Source organism: Camelus bactrianus, chromosome 1 (assembly GCF_048773025.1).
Source record: "Camelus bactrianus isolate YW-2024 breed Bactrian camel chromosome 1, ASM4877302v1, whole genome shotgun sequence".
In the NCBI taxonomy this organism is placed as follows: Eukaryota; Metazoa; Chordata; class Mammalia; order Artiodactyla; family Camelidae; genus Camelus; species Camelus bactrianus.
In genome coordinates this window covers 90,705,773-90,724,539 of record NC_133539.1, presented here as the reverse complement: position 1 = coordinate 90,724,539, position 18,767 = coordinate 90,705,773, and the positions used below count along the sequence as shown (strand labels likewise).

Sequence of the window (18,767 nt, the reverse complement as noted above, 5' to 3'; positions counted from 1 at the left end):
TACAGATTTAATGTAATCCCTATCAAAATACTCATAACGTTTTTCATAGAACTAAAGCAAATCCTAAAATGTACATGGAACCACAAAAATCCTGAATAGTCAAAGCAATCCTGAGGAAAAGGAACAAAGCTGGAGGCATCATGCTCCTTGACTTCAAACTATACTTCAAAACTATGGTAATTAAAACACCTGAAACTAATATATAATATTGTAAATCAACTATACTTCAGTAAACACAAAGACTTACTTGGATAGAAGTAGGCAAATGCTCAATAATTTATCATTATTTGCAATTTATACTCTGAGTACTTCAGAAAGTATTACAACTTCCTGGTCAGGGCTCTGTCCCCACTGCCTGGCACAGTGCCTTTTACATGGGTATTCAGTATATGTTTGTTAAATAAATGGAGACCATTTGCATCAAAACAAGCAAAAATTGAACTAGAGGTCCGTGATAAAATGGTTGAAGAGGATTGATTAATGTTTATTCATTTGAGGTCCTTAGAACATCTGCATTAGGGTTCTTGAAAGGCTTGTTGGAATGCAGATTACTGGGCCACGCTCCAGAATACTGACTCAAAAATCCCTGGTGTATGTGTCAGGAATCTGCATTTTACTGAGTGCCTCTGGGGACTTTGAAACATGGTCAAGTTAATAGAAAGAATCCACAGAGGGGAGAAAAAAGACCAGGTAAAGTCCAGAGAAATTAAGTCTTTAGAGGGCAGTGCTTCTCAGCATTTTAACATCATTCACAAGTAGAAAACATTTGCAAAGCACCTTGGGGTACAAGGAGAGACTGATGGAAGCTGGAAGTAAGCAGCCCCAGGGCTTTCGAGGGTTCAGGCCCACCTGGCTGTTGCCCCAGGGATACGGTATCAACATTTTGACCCACCAGTAACCTATCTCATGCTAAGGAAGCTCTGTCAAGGGTGAGAAGGAAGGGAGAATTTAAAGGAAAAATTTATCAAACAAGGCTGAGAACAGTGCACTGCCCCTGAAGTTAACAGATGCTGCTGAGAATTCAAGGGGTAGGGACAACCTTTGGGTATTAGTAATTGGAAGGTTAAGGGAATCCATGGAGTTTTAATGCAGAGGTAAAGGGAAGGAAAAAGGCATTTAAGAAGAAGTAAAGGGAATGAGCTACAAGGAAGTAAAGGACACAAGCATAGGGGACTGTTGGAAGGTTGTAAGAACTAAAGAAAAGGAAATAGTAGCTGGAAGAGTATCGGGAACATGGCGAGGGGAGGGAGAGGGGAAGTATAATAGCAGCCTTTCTTTGGTACAGCAAGAACAGAAAGTTTTCATTGACATGGATCATAAATTGATTACTTAAAAAAACCCTTTGTAATCATTTAGTAGTCTAATAAAGGACTTCAAACGTCCCTTTGAATTGTAACAAGAAGTAATAGTTACAAATCAGGCCATCAGTGCAGAGAGAATGCTGCCATTGGAGTGGATACTTCTTCAGAAGCTGGTGCTTTCAGAGTCTCTTTTGGCTGGTCCTAATTCAGGTTTATGTTCTCTAATCTCTTGTCTCTATCATCAGCTCTAGACATCCCATTCAGCATGAGTGCCAGGTTAATCACAAGCTGTATTTTGTAGCTTTTCAGTCTTCTAAGACTATTTTATGTGGACTGGCAGAAACAGTTGGAAATTGCTTTAAATACTGTGATTTTAGGAATATGTCTATGGTAGACAGAATAGTGCCCCCTTAAAGATGTCCACATCCTAATCCCCAGAAGCTGTGAGTGTGTCATTTTACATGGGAGGGGGCAATTAAGGTTATAGATGGAAGTAAGGGTGTTAATCAGCTAACCTTAAAATAGGAGAGTAACCTGGATTATCCAGGTGGGCTCAATTTAATCACACGAGTCATTTAAAAATATGGACACATCAGAGAGAGATTTGAGAATGTTATGCTGCAGGCTTTGAAAATGGGGAAAGGGGCCACAAGCCGAGGAATGCAAGCAGTCTCTAGAAAATAAAAAAGGCAAGGAAACAAATTTTTCCCTGCAGCCTCCAGAAGGAACATAGCCCTGCCAGCACACTGATTCTAGCCAAGTGATACCTATTCTGGGCTTCTGACCTCCTACAACTCCATAACAGTAAGACAAACAACCTGGTTTTTTAAATGGAGGAAAATTTGAACAGATGTTCTATCAAAGAAGGTATCTGAATGCCATGTAATATAGAATAAAACCCCAATGGGATATTATTATACCACCACTGAAATGGCTAAAATTAAAAAGACTGACAATACCAAGTGTTAGCAAGAATGTAGCCCACTGGAACTGTCAGTTTACCTTTTTTTAAAGTTCAACACACTCTTACCATACAACCCAGCAATCCCACTCCTAGGTATTTTACTCAAGAGAAATGTTAACTGTGTATACACAAAGAAGCTTTATTCATAATAGCCAAAAACTAGAAACAGTTTTGTAATAATATTGTAATGTAAATCATACGTATACAATGGACCTAGCAATAACACTTTAAGTAAACTGCTGATAAATGGAATGAACTACAGATAACATGGATGAATCACAGAAGCATTATGCTGACTGAAAGCAGCTAGACGCAGAAGACAACATAATGTCTGATTCCATTACGTGAAATTCTGAAAAAGACAAAACTGTAGTGACAGAAAGCCTGTCAGTGGTAACTAGGGTTGGATGGAGGTAATTATCTGCAAAGGAGCAAGAGGGCACTTTGAGGGCGATGGAAATTTTCTACAGCTTGATTGTGGTGGTGGTTGTGACTATACATTTTTCAAAATTCATCAAACTGTACATTTAAAATGGATAAATTTCACTGTATGTAAATTATACCTAAGCAAAGCTGAATTAAAACAAAAAACCTCTTAGTAAACACAAACACACACAAATCCAGTTAAGTGGCTTGCTCATGAATTGCACTTGAAGCTTTTTCTTTTTTAACCTCCAAGGTTACATATGAATAAATCTGAGCTCCCTTGGGATAGGTTTATGTATATAAATACTGCAGAACTCAGAGAAGCTCTTTCTGCCTGGAACTGAAGGAAGATGGAATTTTCGAGCTTTGTCATGATCACGTCAGAAGATTAGAATTTATAATTAGAAGCGGGTGACCTAAGGCAGATGAAAGTGAGGTGAAGTCTAAAAGGAGAGCAAACTATGAGGGGCTTCAGTCCTAACAGGGGGCTACAGGGAAGAATAAGGTTGCCTTGGTAAAGTGAGCACCAGTGGTGATGTGCCTTAAGTTCTAGGATGAGTAACAAGGAATTGACCAATGGGTCAGTGACTTTCCAACAGAAATGACATTACCACTGTGATAAGGCAAAAACTTTTAGATTCTTGATTGAGATTTGAGATAAATGGAACAACATCAGATTAAAAACATGGATATTTATATGGCACGAAGAAGAGGGCCTGGAGTGTGATTATTGCTTTATGTGTTTTTAAATAAAATACATCGCTTTTTTATTAGAAGTATTTGATAATAGAATAAAAGGGAGTGGCATTCATACATGAGCTAAGAAGATACAGGAAATTAGCATTCAACAAACTATATGATACCGTACTTTGTGCCTGATTTCAGATTACATGATTTAATCTCCACAGCAGGGATATGTGATAGTAGCCTCATTTTACAGCTGTGGAAACTTAGAAGGAAAGCTGTGAATCCTAATTAATTAAGGCACTATAGACACAGAAGGGGCATATTCCTCAAAGGCTCCTGAAGGACTACATGAGTTATGATCGCTAGTGATGCATGTCCACAAACCACACCCAGAGCTAGTGAATTCAGTTAGGAGGTTGGGGGCGAGGGGTGCCAGGAACTTGCATTTCTAACCTGTTCACTAGTTGATTGGTAACTTCAAAAATAATTTGAGAATCACTATCTTGAGACAGAAGATATTTTTACTATGTGGTGATTTCTAGTATTTAGAATTCTTAGAAACAAAAGTTCGCCTCAGAGAGGTGATCTGCAGCTTTGTCTTTACTAAAATAATGTTGTATCTTCATGGTGTTCATAACATAGGTATAGTTCTCAATGCTCACATTCCATAAATAAGAGTTACAAAAATAAACAAGTCAGCATTCTTTATTAGCTCTCGCTAGAATTTATATTGTTGACTGCCCAAAGTGACCTGTACCTGGTAGCAGTATCTTTCAGAGTCCTTTTTTTGCAGTTTCCTTTAGTGCGGACTTAAGCCACCTGAGATGTGTTACTTTGTGTTTATCAACTTTATACAGTAAGGGATAAATAAACATGTATTTTAACTATTATACACAAGTGAATATGGTAGATAACAAATAGAACAGGTTTTGTATTAGTGAATAGTGAGTCTTTATGGGATAAATCTATTCTCCTAAATTCTTCCTTTGTCTCTTTAACAAGCATATTAGTTCAAAATAATTCTTTGTAGTATTAAGCTGCCTACTTACTATTTAAATTCCAACACTTACTCTTACACGATTACATGTATTTTCAACAGTGATTCTTTTATTGCACACCGAGAAAGTATGCGACAGATGATGAGAAATTTCTCTGAACCTTTCGGAAGAGACTTGTTCGGCATCACTGATGGTAGAGGAAGAGCTCGTAATCATACGGGACATGAGGATGGTGAAAATTCCTTGACAGTAAGTTCTTTACTTTAAAGTTAGTGAAGAAAACTGTTACGAGGGAACTATGGGAAAGCTCAATTCTTTTAACAATGCTTTTTTAATTGTATAGCATTCTACTGTGCTACCAAAACTTTTAACACGGTAGAGTTATAAATTATAAGTCAAACTTAAAGCATTGTTTTCTATATATATATAGGTTTTTTCTCTCACCTTATAATTTACTCCCATGTATCAAATTAGAACAGACAGGGAAATATCCTTCCTGTCCCCTACAACACTTTTTTTCTGCTTTAAAATAGCATCCAAAGCTATAGTATATGCTTATCTCCGTTGGGCCAGGAAAAACCAGTCTTCTTCATGGCTACCTTGGACCTTCAAAACTTAGATTAACTTTTAACTATATCCAAAAGCCTTGTATAACTACAATATGTTTTTATAGTCTTGTCTGAGAGCAAAGCTAAAAGGTTACAAACCATACTCAGCTCAAACCGCCCCCCCAAAAAACCTAGGATATTTATATACCTTAACTAATTTCTTTCCTGCTTATTTTATTTGTATTGCTTTTTCAGCCTCAGGAATGGAAGTTCTAGTACAACAAATTCACAAAAGTTTCTAAAAGATAAATCTCTGCAACTGAAATGTAGATTTTTAGAGCTCAGTAAATATGAGTTAGTCAATTGGGAAACTTTCAGAATCTTCTAGAAAATTTTTTCTTATTTTCTGTTTGCAATAATCTTAAATAGAACAAAATGTTTCAAATACTCCTAAGAAGTTTTGGATAAAGTTGCATTTTTCATTTAAATAAAAGTAATCCTTACATTTTCATATGCATATTATTCCAATATATATGTTATTCACATTCCAATTAGTTTTTTTAATTAGTTAATTGTGGTATCATATATATTTTTTAAATTTTAGGACTATAAATTTCCATAAATGTCTAAAGTTAAGTTCAAAGGAAAAATTATCAAAGAGGGCAGAAAATATCAAATCAATTATGACATTCTGAAATTTTACCTTTCATGTGAGCATTGAAATATTTTATAATTTGCTATAGCCACACAACCATCCAACCATAACCATATAACTAGCAAGGAAGAGTAGGGCTGTACATAGTATTTGTATTTATGTGCATAAATGAGCTACTCATAACCTTTGTGGAAGAAGCAAGAAGTGATGATTTTATTCCCTTGTAAGCATAGAAAAGAGAGTTGTTTATAGTTCATCTGTAAAGATCTCATTGCAAATGCCTGTCACATCAGCTGTAACTCTGCTGGTCACCCACTGGAAGTAGAACTGTTTCTTTCCTGGCTACTTGTTTAAAACATCTGAATGTTTAGTGAGCTGGAATAAGAAATATATAACCAAACAAAGAGATAAATTTCCATGAAACCACTTTGTAAGATTTATAATTTAGAACTGTTTGTATTTTAGCTTGCCTCATATTTGCCTTGCCAGTGTGGCTTGAAATCAAGTTTTGGGAACCAAAAAAACCCACATAGCTGAAGTAATATGATTGTGTAAATGTGAAGATTGAATAAAGAAAGTCAAGTAGATAAACAATTCTGAATATAAAGGAAGGCCACGACCAACATTTGAATGAAAAAGTGAAATAGGTGCAACCTTGTCCAATTTATAGGCATAAATTAACTTTTCTCTCAGATTATGACCCATATCTATAGGCTGAAGTATGTAGCATCCAACAGAACTTTCTGGATGATGGAAATGCTCTAAATCTACCCTGTCCAGTATGGTAACCACCAGCCACAGATGGCTACTGAGTACTTGAAATATGCCTAGTGGTACCTGAGGAACTGAATTTTTGATTTAATTCTAATTATTTGGGGAGGGGGGCAGTTGGGTTTATTTAAATAATGTATTTGTTTTATTTTGATGGAAATACTGGGGATTGAACCCAGGACCTTGTGCATGCTAAGCATGTGCTCTCCCACTGAGCTACACCCTCGCCCTTAATTCTAATTATTTTTAAATTTAAATAGCCGCATGTGGCTAGTGGCTGCCTTAATGGAGGGCATGATGATATTCAAATAGGCTCCAAAGCCTTAAGCTTTTTTTTTAGCCAATGCTGAGTTAAGAGCACTGATCGCCTATATATGAACCTATCATCTTATTTTTAAATTTAATATCTTTCAACATTTTCCCAAGAAAAACTGCAGTATTCATCGACCTACTAAATAAAAAGTAAATGGTAGTTTTCACTATATCAGATTTAGACCAAACCATTTCCTAAAACCTTGAGTTTTATAACTTTTTAGATAGTAAATACTGCTAGGTAGGATTTACTTGCCTCTTACATCTAAAATCAAGTCATATATATTTTTCTTCAGTTACATTATACAGTATCAGCTATCTTGGAAAGCTGACACCAATGCATTTTTTTCGAAGTTTGAACATCCTTTGCCAAACAAGAGCACTGAGCATTGTCCTAGGGCAGTTGAAGGACAGTAGTAATTTTTTAAATGTAGGAACTTCATCCAGTTGCAGCAGGTTTTCCAAGGAACATTCAGCTTCTCTTTTAGCCAAAACTCATTTTTTTAAAAATGTATACTGGTGAAATACGACTTTCCTTTTTTTCCTGACATGTTTTTCTGACATGTTTATAGCTCAGTATGAAAGACTTATGTCATACTGAAACTAAAAGAAATTAAAAGAAATAAAAAACCAAACAACAATAACAACAAAAGATCTCTATCCCAACTTGACTTTTCTAAGTCAGTGTTTTGTAAGTAGATGTAAAGGTATTCGAAGTTCGAAACTGCAGAAAATGGAAAAGACTGCTGCCTAGTTTGAAAAGAACATAGCCAAGAAAACAGTAGGCTTTTTGAGCATGCTAGCTGTTCTGTTTGAACTTTTAACAACGATTTATACAAAGCTTTCTTTTTTCTCTTTTCATGAAGTTATAAATTTTAAAATGAGTGTGTTGATGAAGTAGCAAGTCATTATACTGATCCTTTTAAGCATAATGGATGAAAATTTATATTTCAAATAGACACCTTGATAATTTTTTCTGTTTTTGGCCCATTTCTTGACATTTGTCATCTTTATCAGCCATATTGTGAAGGAAAACAAAGACTCCTATAAAAGTAGGAGAAGCAGCAGCTCTGCCACTTTATTGTGTTTGTGTTATTAGCATTTTCCTCAGGTAATGATTTCTTTTTTGGGATATTTTTAAGCCAGTTGTCCATTTTGGGAGGATTGGTTTTATTTGCAGCTAGGTCATTTAATCTGTAAATTTATTTAATTAGGCAATCTATAATTCAGATTATGACATGTGCTCTTCTGACACTTAGACTGAGAGATAATGCCAGAGTCAATCTGAAATCTGTTTTTCATTTTAGTACAAAGAAATAGAAAGAGAAATTTTATTGGTGCTTCTAATATACTTTGGAGATTACTGTTCTAGATATACAGTATAAGTATATATCATATGATATAATTTATTATAAAATTTAATATAAACACACAGTTTTCTCTAGTTTTCAATATAACTTACACAGGGAGAAAATTATCTTTCACTGAATGATTATAAAACCTTGTATATACCTTTTACAAAGAAATTCAAAATTTATTTTCAACATTTGAAACTTCCAAGTAATAAAAGTTTTTAATTTGTATACACATCTAAAAATTTATTTTTATCCATCTGTACCTATTAAGGAATACAGTTTATGAACTATAATTTTGATCATTTCATCTATTATATTTACTGTTCTTTTCCCTATCACAGACCAAATATTTTAAAATCTGCATGTAAGCCTTGCTGAAGTCTACATTTTTTTATTCCATAAATTAGTTCTTAGGAAGTATTCATTAATTTTTGTGCCCAATATCTCTACTAATCTTTTAAAATGTTGTTAGTGTAGATACTTTTATTTTTAATTGATTACCAGCAAGATTAACTGATTTTTTTTTTAAAAAGATGGAACAGTTGAGCAAAAGAAAGATATAATCTTAATCATTGTATCTTATGTTTCAATTTTTGTGTGAATTTGCATTTCTTTTGAGAAATGTTTGTCTCCATCCATAGCAAATACTTTGTCTTTGAACTGCCTTTATATTAATAACTAATACTAGAGTAGTCTTGTTTACGAGTGACATGAGGCTTCCCTGTTTGCCTGCCAGGCTCCTGTCAGGCTCGACCATGAGTAATAAGCAGAAAAAGTTTTAAATATATGTTGAAGTTTTTTTGATTAAAAAATTCTATGACTTGGTTAGCTCTGAACTATGTGATTAATGCAGTACACTTCTTTTTCAGAGGTTATCATGTAACAAATATCATAACCAAAATTAATTGGATTTTTTTCCCTAGGCAATGCGTTCCCTTGTGCCTTTTGGCAGTTTTGGTGGTATGGTTCGTATCGTAAGACACAAACCATTTTAGCAGTATTTTCTGAAAAATATTTATTTTTCATTAGCTTAAGCAAATTGAATTGGCATGCAGCTGCACTTACTTTGATGATGGCTTTTTAGCATTTTTACTGAAAATTTATTTCATGTATTAAATTTATCTTAGAGTGTTTAGGCATATGTTTTGTGAAGTGAGTCATTTCAACATATATAAAATCAATCTTCAAAAAGAAAAAGTACATTTTAATACGTGACCATTCACCTGATTTACAAAAGGGATCCCCTTAGTTGTGTTTGAAAGTTGGAGACTTCCTCATGCTCGTGATGATAGGCAAGCACATTTGCAAAAGCTCAAATTGGCTGCTCTCTCCAGGACTCTATTGCCAATTTGTTCATGCTTTTCTTTTCCCATGTCCACGAATGGCTTCTCTGCAACCAGCTTTTCTCCCACCTGTTTGGGCTTTGGTTCTGTTTTCTGTGGTGCTAGTTTCTGACACACTTAAAAGCAATCTGAGGAGTAGCAGAGAATAGCATGACCTTAGAGCATTTCCTACAGATGCATTTGTACTCTCATGAGAAAGTTCCTGTTTTATTCTCTTGTGTTAGATTTCAGCCATTTCTCTCAATGTTTGACATTTGTCCTTCCTGGACAGTTTTTAGTGAGACAAGTAATGAATGGGGGGACAAAAGCAGCTATAACACAGTTATCAGTAAAATGATAAGGGAGTTGAGCATGCTGTGGGAGCACAGATAGAAAAAAGCCCAGACCTTCTGCGATGGTGGGTAGAGGTCAATTAGAGAAGACTTTCTGAACCTTGAGGATTAATAGGAATTAGCCAGGAAAAGCAGGGATGGGAGAAGAGTGCTCAGCATAGAGGAAACAGTTTGTGCAGAGACCTGGAGGCTAGGGAGCTCGAAGATGTTTAGGGTCAGTTAGCCCTACGGTGTGAGTTCAAGGAGAGATAGAGATAAGCATAGAGAGGTGACCAGGGACTTCTCTGGGCCCTGCTAAGGACTGTGGGCTCAATCTTAGGAGCAGGGGAAGCAATTGATGAATTTTCAATTCAAAATAGTAGAATCAGGTTCTCCTTTTTGAAAGATCATTGTGCCTGCAGGTAGGAAAGCGATTAGCAGGGACAACAGTGGAGGCAGGGAGGCTAGGAAGCTGTTGAAGGCTTCTAGGAAGTATTAGCTATAGCTTCTACTCTGGGAATAGCTGTGGTGATGAAGAGAAGTAATCTCATTTGAGAGAGAGTTAAACAGGTGAATGGATAGAACTTGGTGATTTATTGAATTGAGTTGGGGTGGATCTGTAGAGAGGGAGAAGGAAAGTATTATGCCTGTTTTTCTGGCGTGAAGAATTAGGTAGGTTGGTAGTTCCCTGGCCACTGAGCTAGGGAACAGAGCACTGATGCAGTGCAGATATGAGGGCAGAGGTGTTGAGAGATCATTTCAGTTTCAGATGTTTTGCATTTTGAGTCATCTGTGGGCTGTCCAGGTGGATTTATCTGGTAAACTGTTGGATATACGGGAGCTAAGCTAGAGAAAATTTGTTCATTCATTCAGCAAATATTTATTGAGCCCTCTTGTGTGCCAGGAGTTCTTTTTAAAGTATTGGGAATACAGTAGTGAATAAGACAGAGAAGATAGCCCTTCTGATTTGACAGTGAATTGAGAAGAGAGAGAATACACCCAAACATCTGATCTTTTCCTCCTCCTGCTTCTCCGCCCCTTCCCTACCATCTCTCTTGAATTGTATCTCTAAAACAGCCCTGATTCTCAACCTACAGTTGAAGTCAAAAATTCAGAGTATTTCCTGAATTGTATTGAGTCTGTGAAATGCAGATTGATTCTATTGCAGTCCTCTGAGTCCCATAGATGTATCAGTATCTCCTAAACGTGCCTTTGTGTTCCCTACTGTGCTGAGTGCAGGTTCTAAAGAGAAATTTCCATCTGTTTTCCCATTGTAACTAACAATAAAAACCCAATAGAATGCAGAGACATAAACAGGCCTTTGCTACGTCTTATATTGAGTCCCAGCGTGGCACACAGCAAAAGACTCTCCAGAAGGGCTGAAATACCAGCATTGAACAACAGTGCCTTAGAGGATTCAAAAGACTCTTTCTACTTGAGTGGTAGGAATTCCTTGACTCACACACTCCTTATAATAGTAGATGATGTGTTGGGTGACACACTAGAACATGTGCTTCATTTTTTGATTTCTGGTAACTGTTCTAGTGATAAAACCTAAAAAGCAATAGCAGACTTTCTAGAGCAGAATTTCTCAGCCTCAATGCTACTACTCTCATGTTGAGCTGGATAATTCTTGTTCTGGGAAACTGTCTTATGCTTCATAAGATGTCTAGCAGAATCCCTTGCCTCTACCCAGCAGATGCCAGTCACAGACCCTCTTCAGTTGTAACAAACAAAAATGAGTATAATTATTGCCAGATGTCCCCCTGGGGTCAAAATCACTCTTGGCTAAGAAACCACGGTTGTGGAGGAATTCTTAACTATTCTAAAGGAGCATACCTCATCCTTCGAGGGTGGGCCCTACTGAGCCTTCAGTGGTAGGCAGCAAATTCAAGGCCTGTTAATGGAGTGGATCACAGGAGGGCTGGCTACTCCAAGGCAGCTTCTGTCAGCCTTGTGGTATTGCTGAAGGTGACACTGTTGTCTTATACCCAGGTGTTATTTATTTGCCTGGTGGGGTACCCAGAGGGAAAAAGGAATAATTTGAAAACTAGCCTGTGCTAGAGCTGTTTCGCCCACAACGCACGACTCAGTATTTAAATATTAACCAAATTATGTTTTGAGCAAGTTGAATGATTGCATGTTGCATGTATATACATGTTTATATATACACATATATATATGCCTGTATTTATAGTGTTACAACTTCCTAACCATTTATATGTTGGCTATTTAGGATTTTGTGTATGCTTCAAGTTTTTCTTTAACAAATTGCTTTCATTGTATTTTCCTTAAATTATCTTTGCCTGGTAGATCCCGGCATGAGGTCCCACAGCAAAAATCAAGAAAACACTTTTCAGCTGTTGTGGGAAGGTTCATTTGCTTCTTTCGTAGTTAATAATGTACTTCCTAATATCCTGTAGCGTCCAGATGTCAACCCTTTTCAGGCAATGGACCGAATGATGTTAAATATGCGAAACAGTATGCAGGAATTACAAAGAAACTTTGTAAGTACTAAAAAACTGATGAGAACGTTGTTTTCAGTTATTGGTAACCCTATATTATAGTGGCTTTCAACCGTCTTCTAACCCTGGTCACAGTGATTGAAAAATACATCTTACATCATGACAGTACTTGTGTACTATTTATATTGTATACCTGAAATAAAAGTTTCATGAGAAAATGATCATACTATTTACAGATTGTGCTGATAGAATTTTCTATTTTATTTCACATTTTAAAAATTCTGGTCAGATGATCTCAAAATGATCTCACAACCTACAAGTCTGAAAAATAGTATTAATTAAATTTTCAAAATAAAAAAATTCAACCTCAGAAACATTTATCCTACTGAAGGTCACTATTGTAAATGAAAATTTTATATGAATTTAGATTTTCAAAAATTATATATAACTTGTCTACTTAAGAAGATTTGTAGCACCTAAGAGATTAATTAACTTTTAGTGTTTTGAAAAATAGAAATCTCAGGAATGATGTTTAGGCACTGGATTAGATTCATACGGTCTAAATACTTAAAAACTAGTACTCATACTCTTACTTTTCTACTCATATTAATCAAAATAATAACTTGATTTAGCATGAAGACCACCCATATTATTTTAGTCATCCAGTTTGAAATCTGAGGTTCATTTCAGAATGTTCAAATCCAGGGCATTATTAATGATTTTAGAAATGTAGCGATCGGTACCCACAGAAGGTGTAAAACTTCTTGGCATAAGGCTGATTGGCTCACGGTTGGCAAAATTGCACACACAGTCAACCGCTGACTGTAAAAGTATCACATGCTTCAGGGCACAGCATCTATAAGTTTAACCATGAGTCTTTGATCTCAAAAATTTGAGGGTTTCTGAGTGAATCACTTGTTTATTCCTTACGAGGAGAGTGGGAACTGTTAAATATGGAAGGAAGTTAGGACCTTTCTAGGGGTACCTACCATTTGGATAGATCATACTCATCACTTACAGTATCCTTAGAACTTCTAGTTTGTGTTGTTAATTATTTGAATACTCTGACATTAGTTCTTCGTATTTGACTTAGTTCTCTGGATTTACAATTTATGTTTGCCCCCAGGGTCAGCTTTCAATGGATCCAAATGGGCATTCTTTTAGCTCTTCCTCAGTTATGACATATTCCAAAGTAGGGGATGAACCGCCAAAGGTTTTCCAGGCCTCAACTCAAACCCGTAGGGCTCCAGGAGGAGTAAGTACTTTCTTGGAACTTTATAAAGTTGTGGGATAATAGATCACCTATATCAACTTTTAACTTAAAATTTGACCTGGTCTTGGCCAGGGAAGGGGTGGGGTCGAAGAAAACATGGGTCACTGTGCAAAGCAATAAAGCTAACTGTATTTATTTAAGGCATTCTTTGCCTCCCCAAACCCCTCCACCCCTGTCCTGGTGGCTTTTTTCATGTAAATATCTATCAATGTTTACTACCTTCACATGTTGACAAGGTAAGTAGATACTAGAAGAAGTCTTTGTTTCATGAAATGAATGTCTACTTTTAATTTATATTTACAGTAAATGAATTTTTAAACTCACAATTTTTCAGGTATACATAAAGGATATAGAGAATAATATAAATACCCCAAATTCCTTCCATCCAATTTAGTCAAATCAACACTTTTCTCTATTTACTTTGTCTCTTACTTTGTTTTCTTTTTAAGCAAAAACGTTGCAGATTCAGTTCAGGTTTCCAAAATGCTCCTCCTTCCTCCTTTTCCTTTTCTGCCTCTGCCAAAGAGAACCATTTTCTTATACAGGTGTACCTCGTTTACTGGGCTTTGCTTTATTGCACTTTACAGATAAATTGTGTTGTTTACAAACAAGGTTCGTGGCAACCCTGTGTTGTCAGATGATACCAGTTTTTAGCAATAAAGCATTTTTAAATTAAGGTATGTAATTGCTTTTTTAGACATAATGCTATTGCACACTTAATAACTACAGTATATTATAAACATAACTTTTATATGCACTGAGAAACCAAAAAATTTATGTGACTCACTTTATTGCAATTTTTGCTTCATTGCGGTGGTCTAGAAGTGATCCCACAGTATCGCTGAGGTATGCCTGTATCTGGAATTTATCATTCTCATGCATACTTTTTGTAATCTTATTAGTTATATATGCTTCATATGCAGTATAGTGACTTATTTTACAGGTTTCTAAACTTCACGTAAATGGTTTCATATTGCATGTGTCCTTTGCAACATGACTTTGCTCAGTAATTGCTTCTGAGATTTATTCAAGTTGATATGTGTAACTCTGGTTTCTTTATTTTAACTTCTGTATAGTGTCTGAAATATGAATATACCACACTTTTAAAATCCATTTTTCTATTAATAGATGTATAGATGTTTCTAATTTTTCACTTACTCATCTTGATACCTGTCTCCTTGTGCAGAGGGGCTAGGAATGGTATTGTTGAGTTGGAGGAGGCATGTGTCTTCATCCTTACCTAGAAATTACCAAGTTGATTGAAATAAATGGCTCCCACAGACTTTGGAATGAGAGTTCCCATTTCTCCACTTCCTTGTTAGTACTTACAGTAAAGAAAGTTTGGGATTGCCTGTCTAATGGGTGTAAGTAGTTCATTTTTCAGTTCTTACCTGTAAAGACATACCTTTTAATGATACTCTTGCCATAGTACAGCAAAGACTTTTAAATTTTAACTTGCTATAAGTGACATACATCTTAAATGAAAAGAGAATGCAATTGTCGATGTCCCACAGCAAACCATGTTAACAGTCCTTGGCTTTCATAAATATTCTAATTGATAGGGTCATTAGGTAGGAGTCATGAGATTCAAGCCCACCAACATGAAGTCGCCCTTGCTTGTAGGAATGCTAGTATGTACTCCCATCTATTAATTGTCAAGGACAGTGTTGAAGGCATTGTTTTATAAAATTAAATTATTCTTTCTTTTAATAATTGTATTGGTTCTATTTGTCCTGGACATTTTAATTTAAAGCAGTTCAGGAAATATCAGAGACAGGTTGGTAGTGGAACTGAGTACCTATTATTTTTAGAGCATTGGATCTATGTGTAGGTAAATAGGTTCTGAGGAGTTTGGAAGTATATCCATTCTATATTTATTTAAATAATGACCAATTTTTATTTTCTTCATTTTCACAGATAAAGGAAACTAGGAGAGCACTGAGAGATTCTGAAAGTGGATTAGAAAAAATGGCTGTTGGTCATCATCTCCAAGACCGAGCTCATGTCATTAAAAAGTCAAAGAACAACAGGACCGGAGACGAAGAGGTCAATCAAGAGTTCATCAATATGAATGAAAGTAAGTTATCACAGAAAATAGCATTCTTTCTCTGAAAGTTAAAATAGCAGCTGTACTAGTAGAACTTGGTGAATATTTTTATAGAAATATTTCATATGATATCATTTCAGGCAGTTTATGAATATATAGGAAATATGCTATCAAAGCAGTAATAAAATTGTGGTTTCATTGTAGATCCATTTTTTATTGTGATTGTTGTTGAGTATCATTTATTTTTTGTTTTATACTTGGAAATGGAATTTTTGAATTGTTTTATAGTAAGGCTGTCAGTAGAAAATAGTTTTTATATATTTTTGATTGTCAAAGAAGTACATTTGAAAAGCTTTAAAAGGTATAAAGAAAATTAAAATTATCCATAATTCCAACCCCAAATAACTATGATTAATGTTTTAGTGTATTTCTTTCTTATAGTTTTATATGTATATAAACATATTAACACACATACTTTTTTTCAAAATTAGTATTTTACTATTGCCATAGTTTATTGTGCTTATTTTAATTCTACACTGTAATTCTGAAGTCACCTATGTATGATGTTATTTTTCGAAAACATTTGGAATAGTTACCTTATCATAAGTTGGCCATAATTTATTTAAACTATTCTATGTTCTTGGGCACTTAGGCTTTTGTGTAGATAAGATTCAAATTTCTGGTATTGTTAGATAGTAAATCATATATGTACCAAGCAAACCTTTCGGTTCCCTAGATTTTATATGCATTCTTCAATGCATTTAAGTCTTTCTAGTGTCTTCACTCTTCTCATTATAGCTTTCAGGTTATATTCATTTCCAGTTTTTAGGAAGTATTTTGAATAAAAATGTTTTATCATAGTAAAGGATTTAAATGATTATATCATTTTAGAAAAAAATTATCTTAAGGTTGGAGTTGGATAAAATTATTCTTATGCAATGAGATGGAAGCCACAACATCTTTTTTTTAATTCTATGATACCATTTATATGAAATGTCCAAAAATAGGTAACTCCACAGAGACAGAAAGTAGATTAGTGGTTGCCAAGGGCTGGGGGTAAAAGGAGAATGGGGAATGACTGCTAATGGGTATGTAGTTTCTTTCTTTTTATTCATTTTTTTTATTGAAGTACAGTCAGTTACAGTGTGTCAGTTTCTGGTGTACAGCACAATGTCCCAATCATGCATATACATACCTATATTTGTTTTCATATTCTTTTTCATTCAAGGTAATTACAAGATATTGAACATAGTTCCCTGTGCTGTACAGAAGAAACTTTTTAAAAATCTATTTTTATATATAGTGGCCTACATTTATAAATCTCAAACTCCCAAATTTATCCCTTCCCATCCCCTTTCCCCAGTAACCATAAGATTCTTTACTATGTCTGAGAGTCTGTTTCTGTTTTGTAGATGAATTCATGGTGTCCTTTTTTTTTCTCTTCAGATTCCACATATGAGTGATATCATATGGTATTTTTCCTTCTCTTTCTGGCTTACTTCATTTAGAATTACAATCTCTAGGTCCATCCATGTTGCTGTATATGGCATTATTTTATTTTTTATGGCTGAGTAGTAGTCCATTGTATAAATATACCACAATTTCTTCATCCAGTTATCTGTCGATGGGAAAGCCACATCTTAACCTTTCTTTAATTTTAACCTTTATAATTTGGCCATATTTAAATATATACAGAGTAATTCACAGTAATTAACATATTGAAGAAAATTTTAGTAAAGTAACACATTATTATATAGGCAATCTGAAAGAATAAGTATTATCATTTACCTATTGTTATTATGGAATTTAGATTACCTACTTCATAACAAATAAATTGACCATTGAGATGAGTAACCTGTCTCAGGAAATTGAAACAGAAGCTTGTGAGGCCAAGTTATGCCGGGAAATTGTGAGGTGCTGGCCACAGGAGTAGCTTCCTCCAAGTACAAAGGAAAAGCATGATCACTGTGAGATAGAATGCAATTGGGTCCTGGGGTCCATTGGATAGAATAATATGATATCCAGGCAGGTGTGTGAAAAACCAGGTCATCAATAACCAAATTACCAACAGAAATAGGAGATGAACAAATAGAATGGAAATATTACTCTGAGTCCGAGACCTTCATATTTGAAGCAGTTTCCTGCCTCTACTTTAAGGTTAGGCTGATGGAAACACCAGGCTAGAATGAAATCTATGGGGAGCAAGGCAGTTACTGACAGCTGGTACCTTCATACTTACCCCTTAATTTTGATATTTAATGTAGGTGATGCTCATGCTTTTGATGAGGAGTGGCAAAATGAGATTTTGAAGTACAAACCGGGGGGACACTGGCGCAATCTAGAAAACTCTAGGATGCGGAGCGTTGGTCATGAGAATTCAGGATCCCGAGAGCTTAAAAGAAGGTAAAAGTTATCTCTAAAATAAATTGTGTTTTTAAAAGACAAATTAGAAGAAAAGTTATGTCATTTTACTTCTGTTATCAGGAAATTTTTATTAACATCCAAGTTGTTTGTATCAATAATATCTTTTGTGAAACCTGTAATAATTTTACATTATATCTGAGTTTTCCAGCACCAATTTAAATTTGTATTTAAAAACTAATATTATTTTAGGATTATATGACTGGTAACTCACTGGCAAATTATGCTTTAGTCAATAGGAGCTAAAATCCTCCTAAGGAAAAGTGCTGTACTATGATGTGGTTGTTCTTGTGAAACAGATTTTTCAACTGGATATGACAGGAGTCATACATTCCGTACCAGACAGAGATACTGGTGCTTAGGGGTATGGTAAGGAGAGAGGGGCTATCTCTAAAAGGCTTAACAAAACTTCCCTAACAAGTCAAAATAGAGTATTTAATGGTAAACACATTTTTGGACATGTGTATAATGTAAACTAATATCTGTATTATTTTGTTATTAGATATTTTGGAAGAATGTTGCAAAAACTTTAGCCTTCTTTGGAATTACCTTTTGAAACAGCTGTGACGTATAAATGTACTAAAACCACACTTTAAAGATTATAGAGATTTTGACACATTTAGTATATATTCTAGAGTTGCAATTCAATTTGGTTCTCTGGGGGGAAAATGGAAAACACTATCTCATTCCTATTGAACTTAAACTCGAGAGAGGGAGAGAGGCCTCACCAGGCCTTAAAAGAGAAATCTGTTCTAGGCTATAAGAGAGTGGAGGATTGCAGCAGAAGGTGGAAGGCTTCCCTGAACCAGCGGTGGACAAGTGGGTACCAAGTAAATCAGAAGCCTTGTGTAGAATTTCATGTGCTACCATCTTTTATTTTAAAATACTTG

The 18,767-nt window shown here is 35.2% G+C and overlaps 1 protein-coding gene across 4 annotated transcripts in view; it reads left to right on the top strand.

Annotated features, from left to right (window-relative positions):
- Positions 1–18,767, top strand: part of MLF1 (myeloid leukemia factor 1) — a 36,461-nt gene that overhangs the window by 15,472 nt on the left and 2,222 nt on the right. Inside the window, exons 2-8 of one of the 4 annotated variants that reach the window (XR_835067.3) lie at positions 4,478–4,625; positions 8,941–8,982; positions 12,095–12,178; positions 13,263–13,391; positions 15,327–15,486; positions 17,721–17,859; positions 18,634–18,696. Coding sequence is in view for 3 of the 4 variants with exons in the window: in XM_010952036.3 (XP_010950338.1) it covers positions 4,478–4,625; positions 8,941–8,982; positions 12,095–12,178; positions 13,263–13,391; positions 15,327–15,486; positions 17,721–17,859 (702 nt within the window). In the remaining variant the exon portion in view is untranslated. The remainder of the gene's footprint in view (positions 1–4,477; positions 4,626–8,940; positions 8,983–12,094; positions 12,179–13,262; positions 13,392–15,326; positions 15,487–17,720; positions 17,860–18,633; positions 18,697–18,767) is intronic. The other 3 variants (XM_010952036.3, XM_010952038.3, XM_045514514.2) reach the window with 3 other exon arrangements.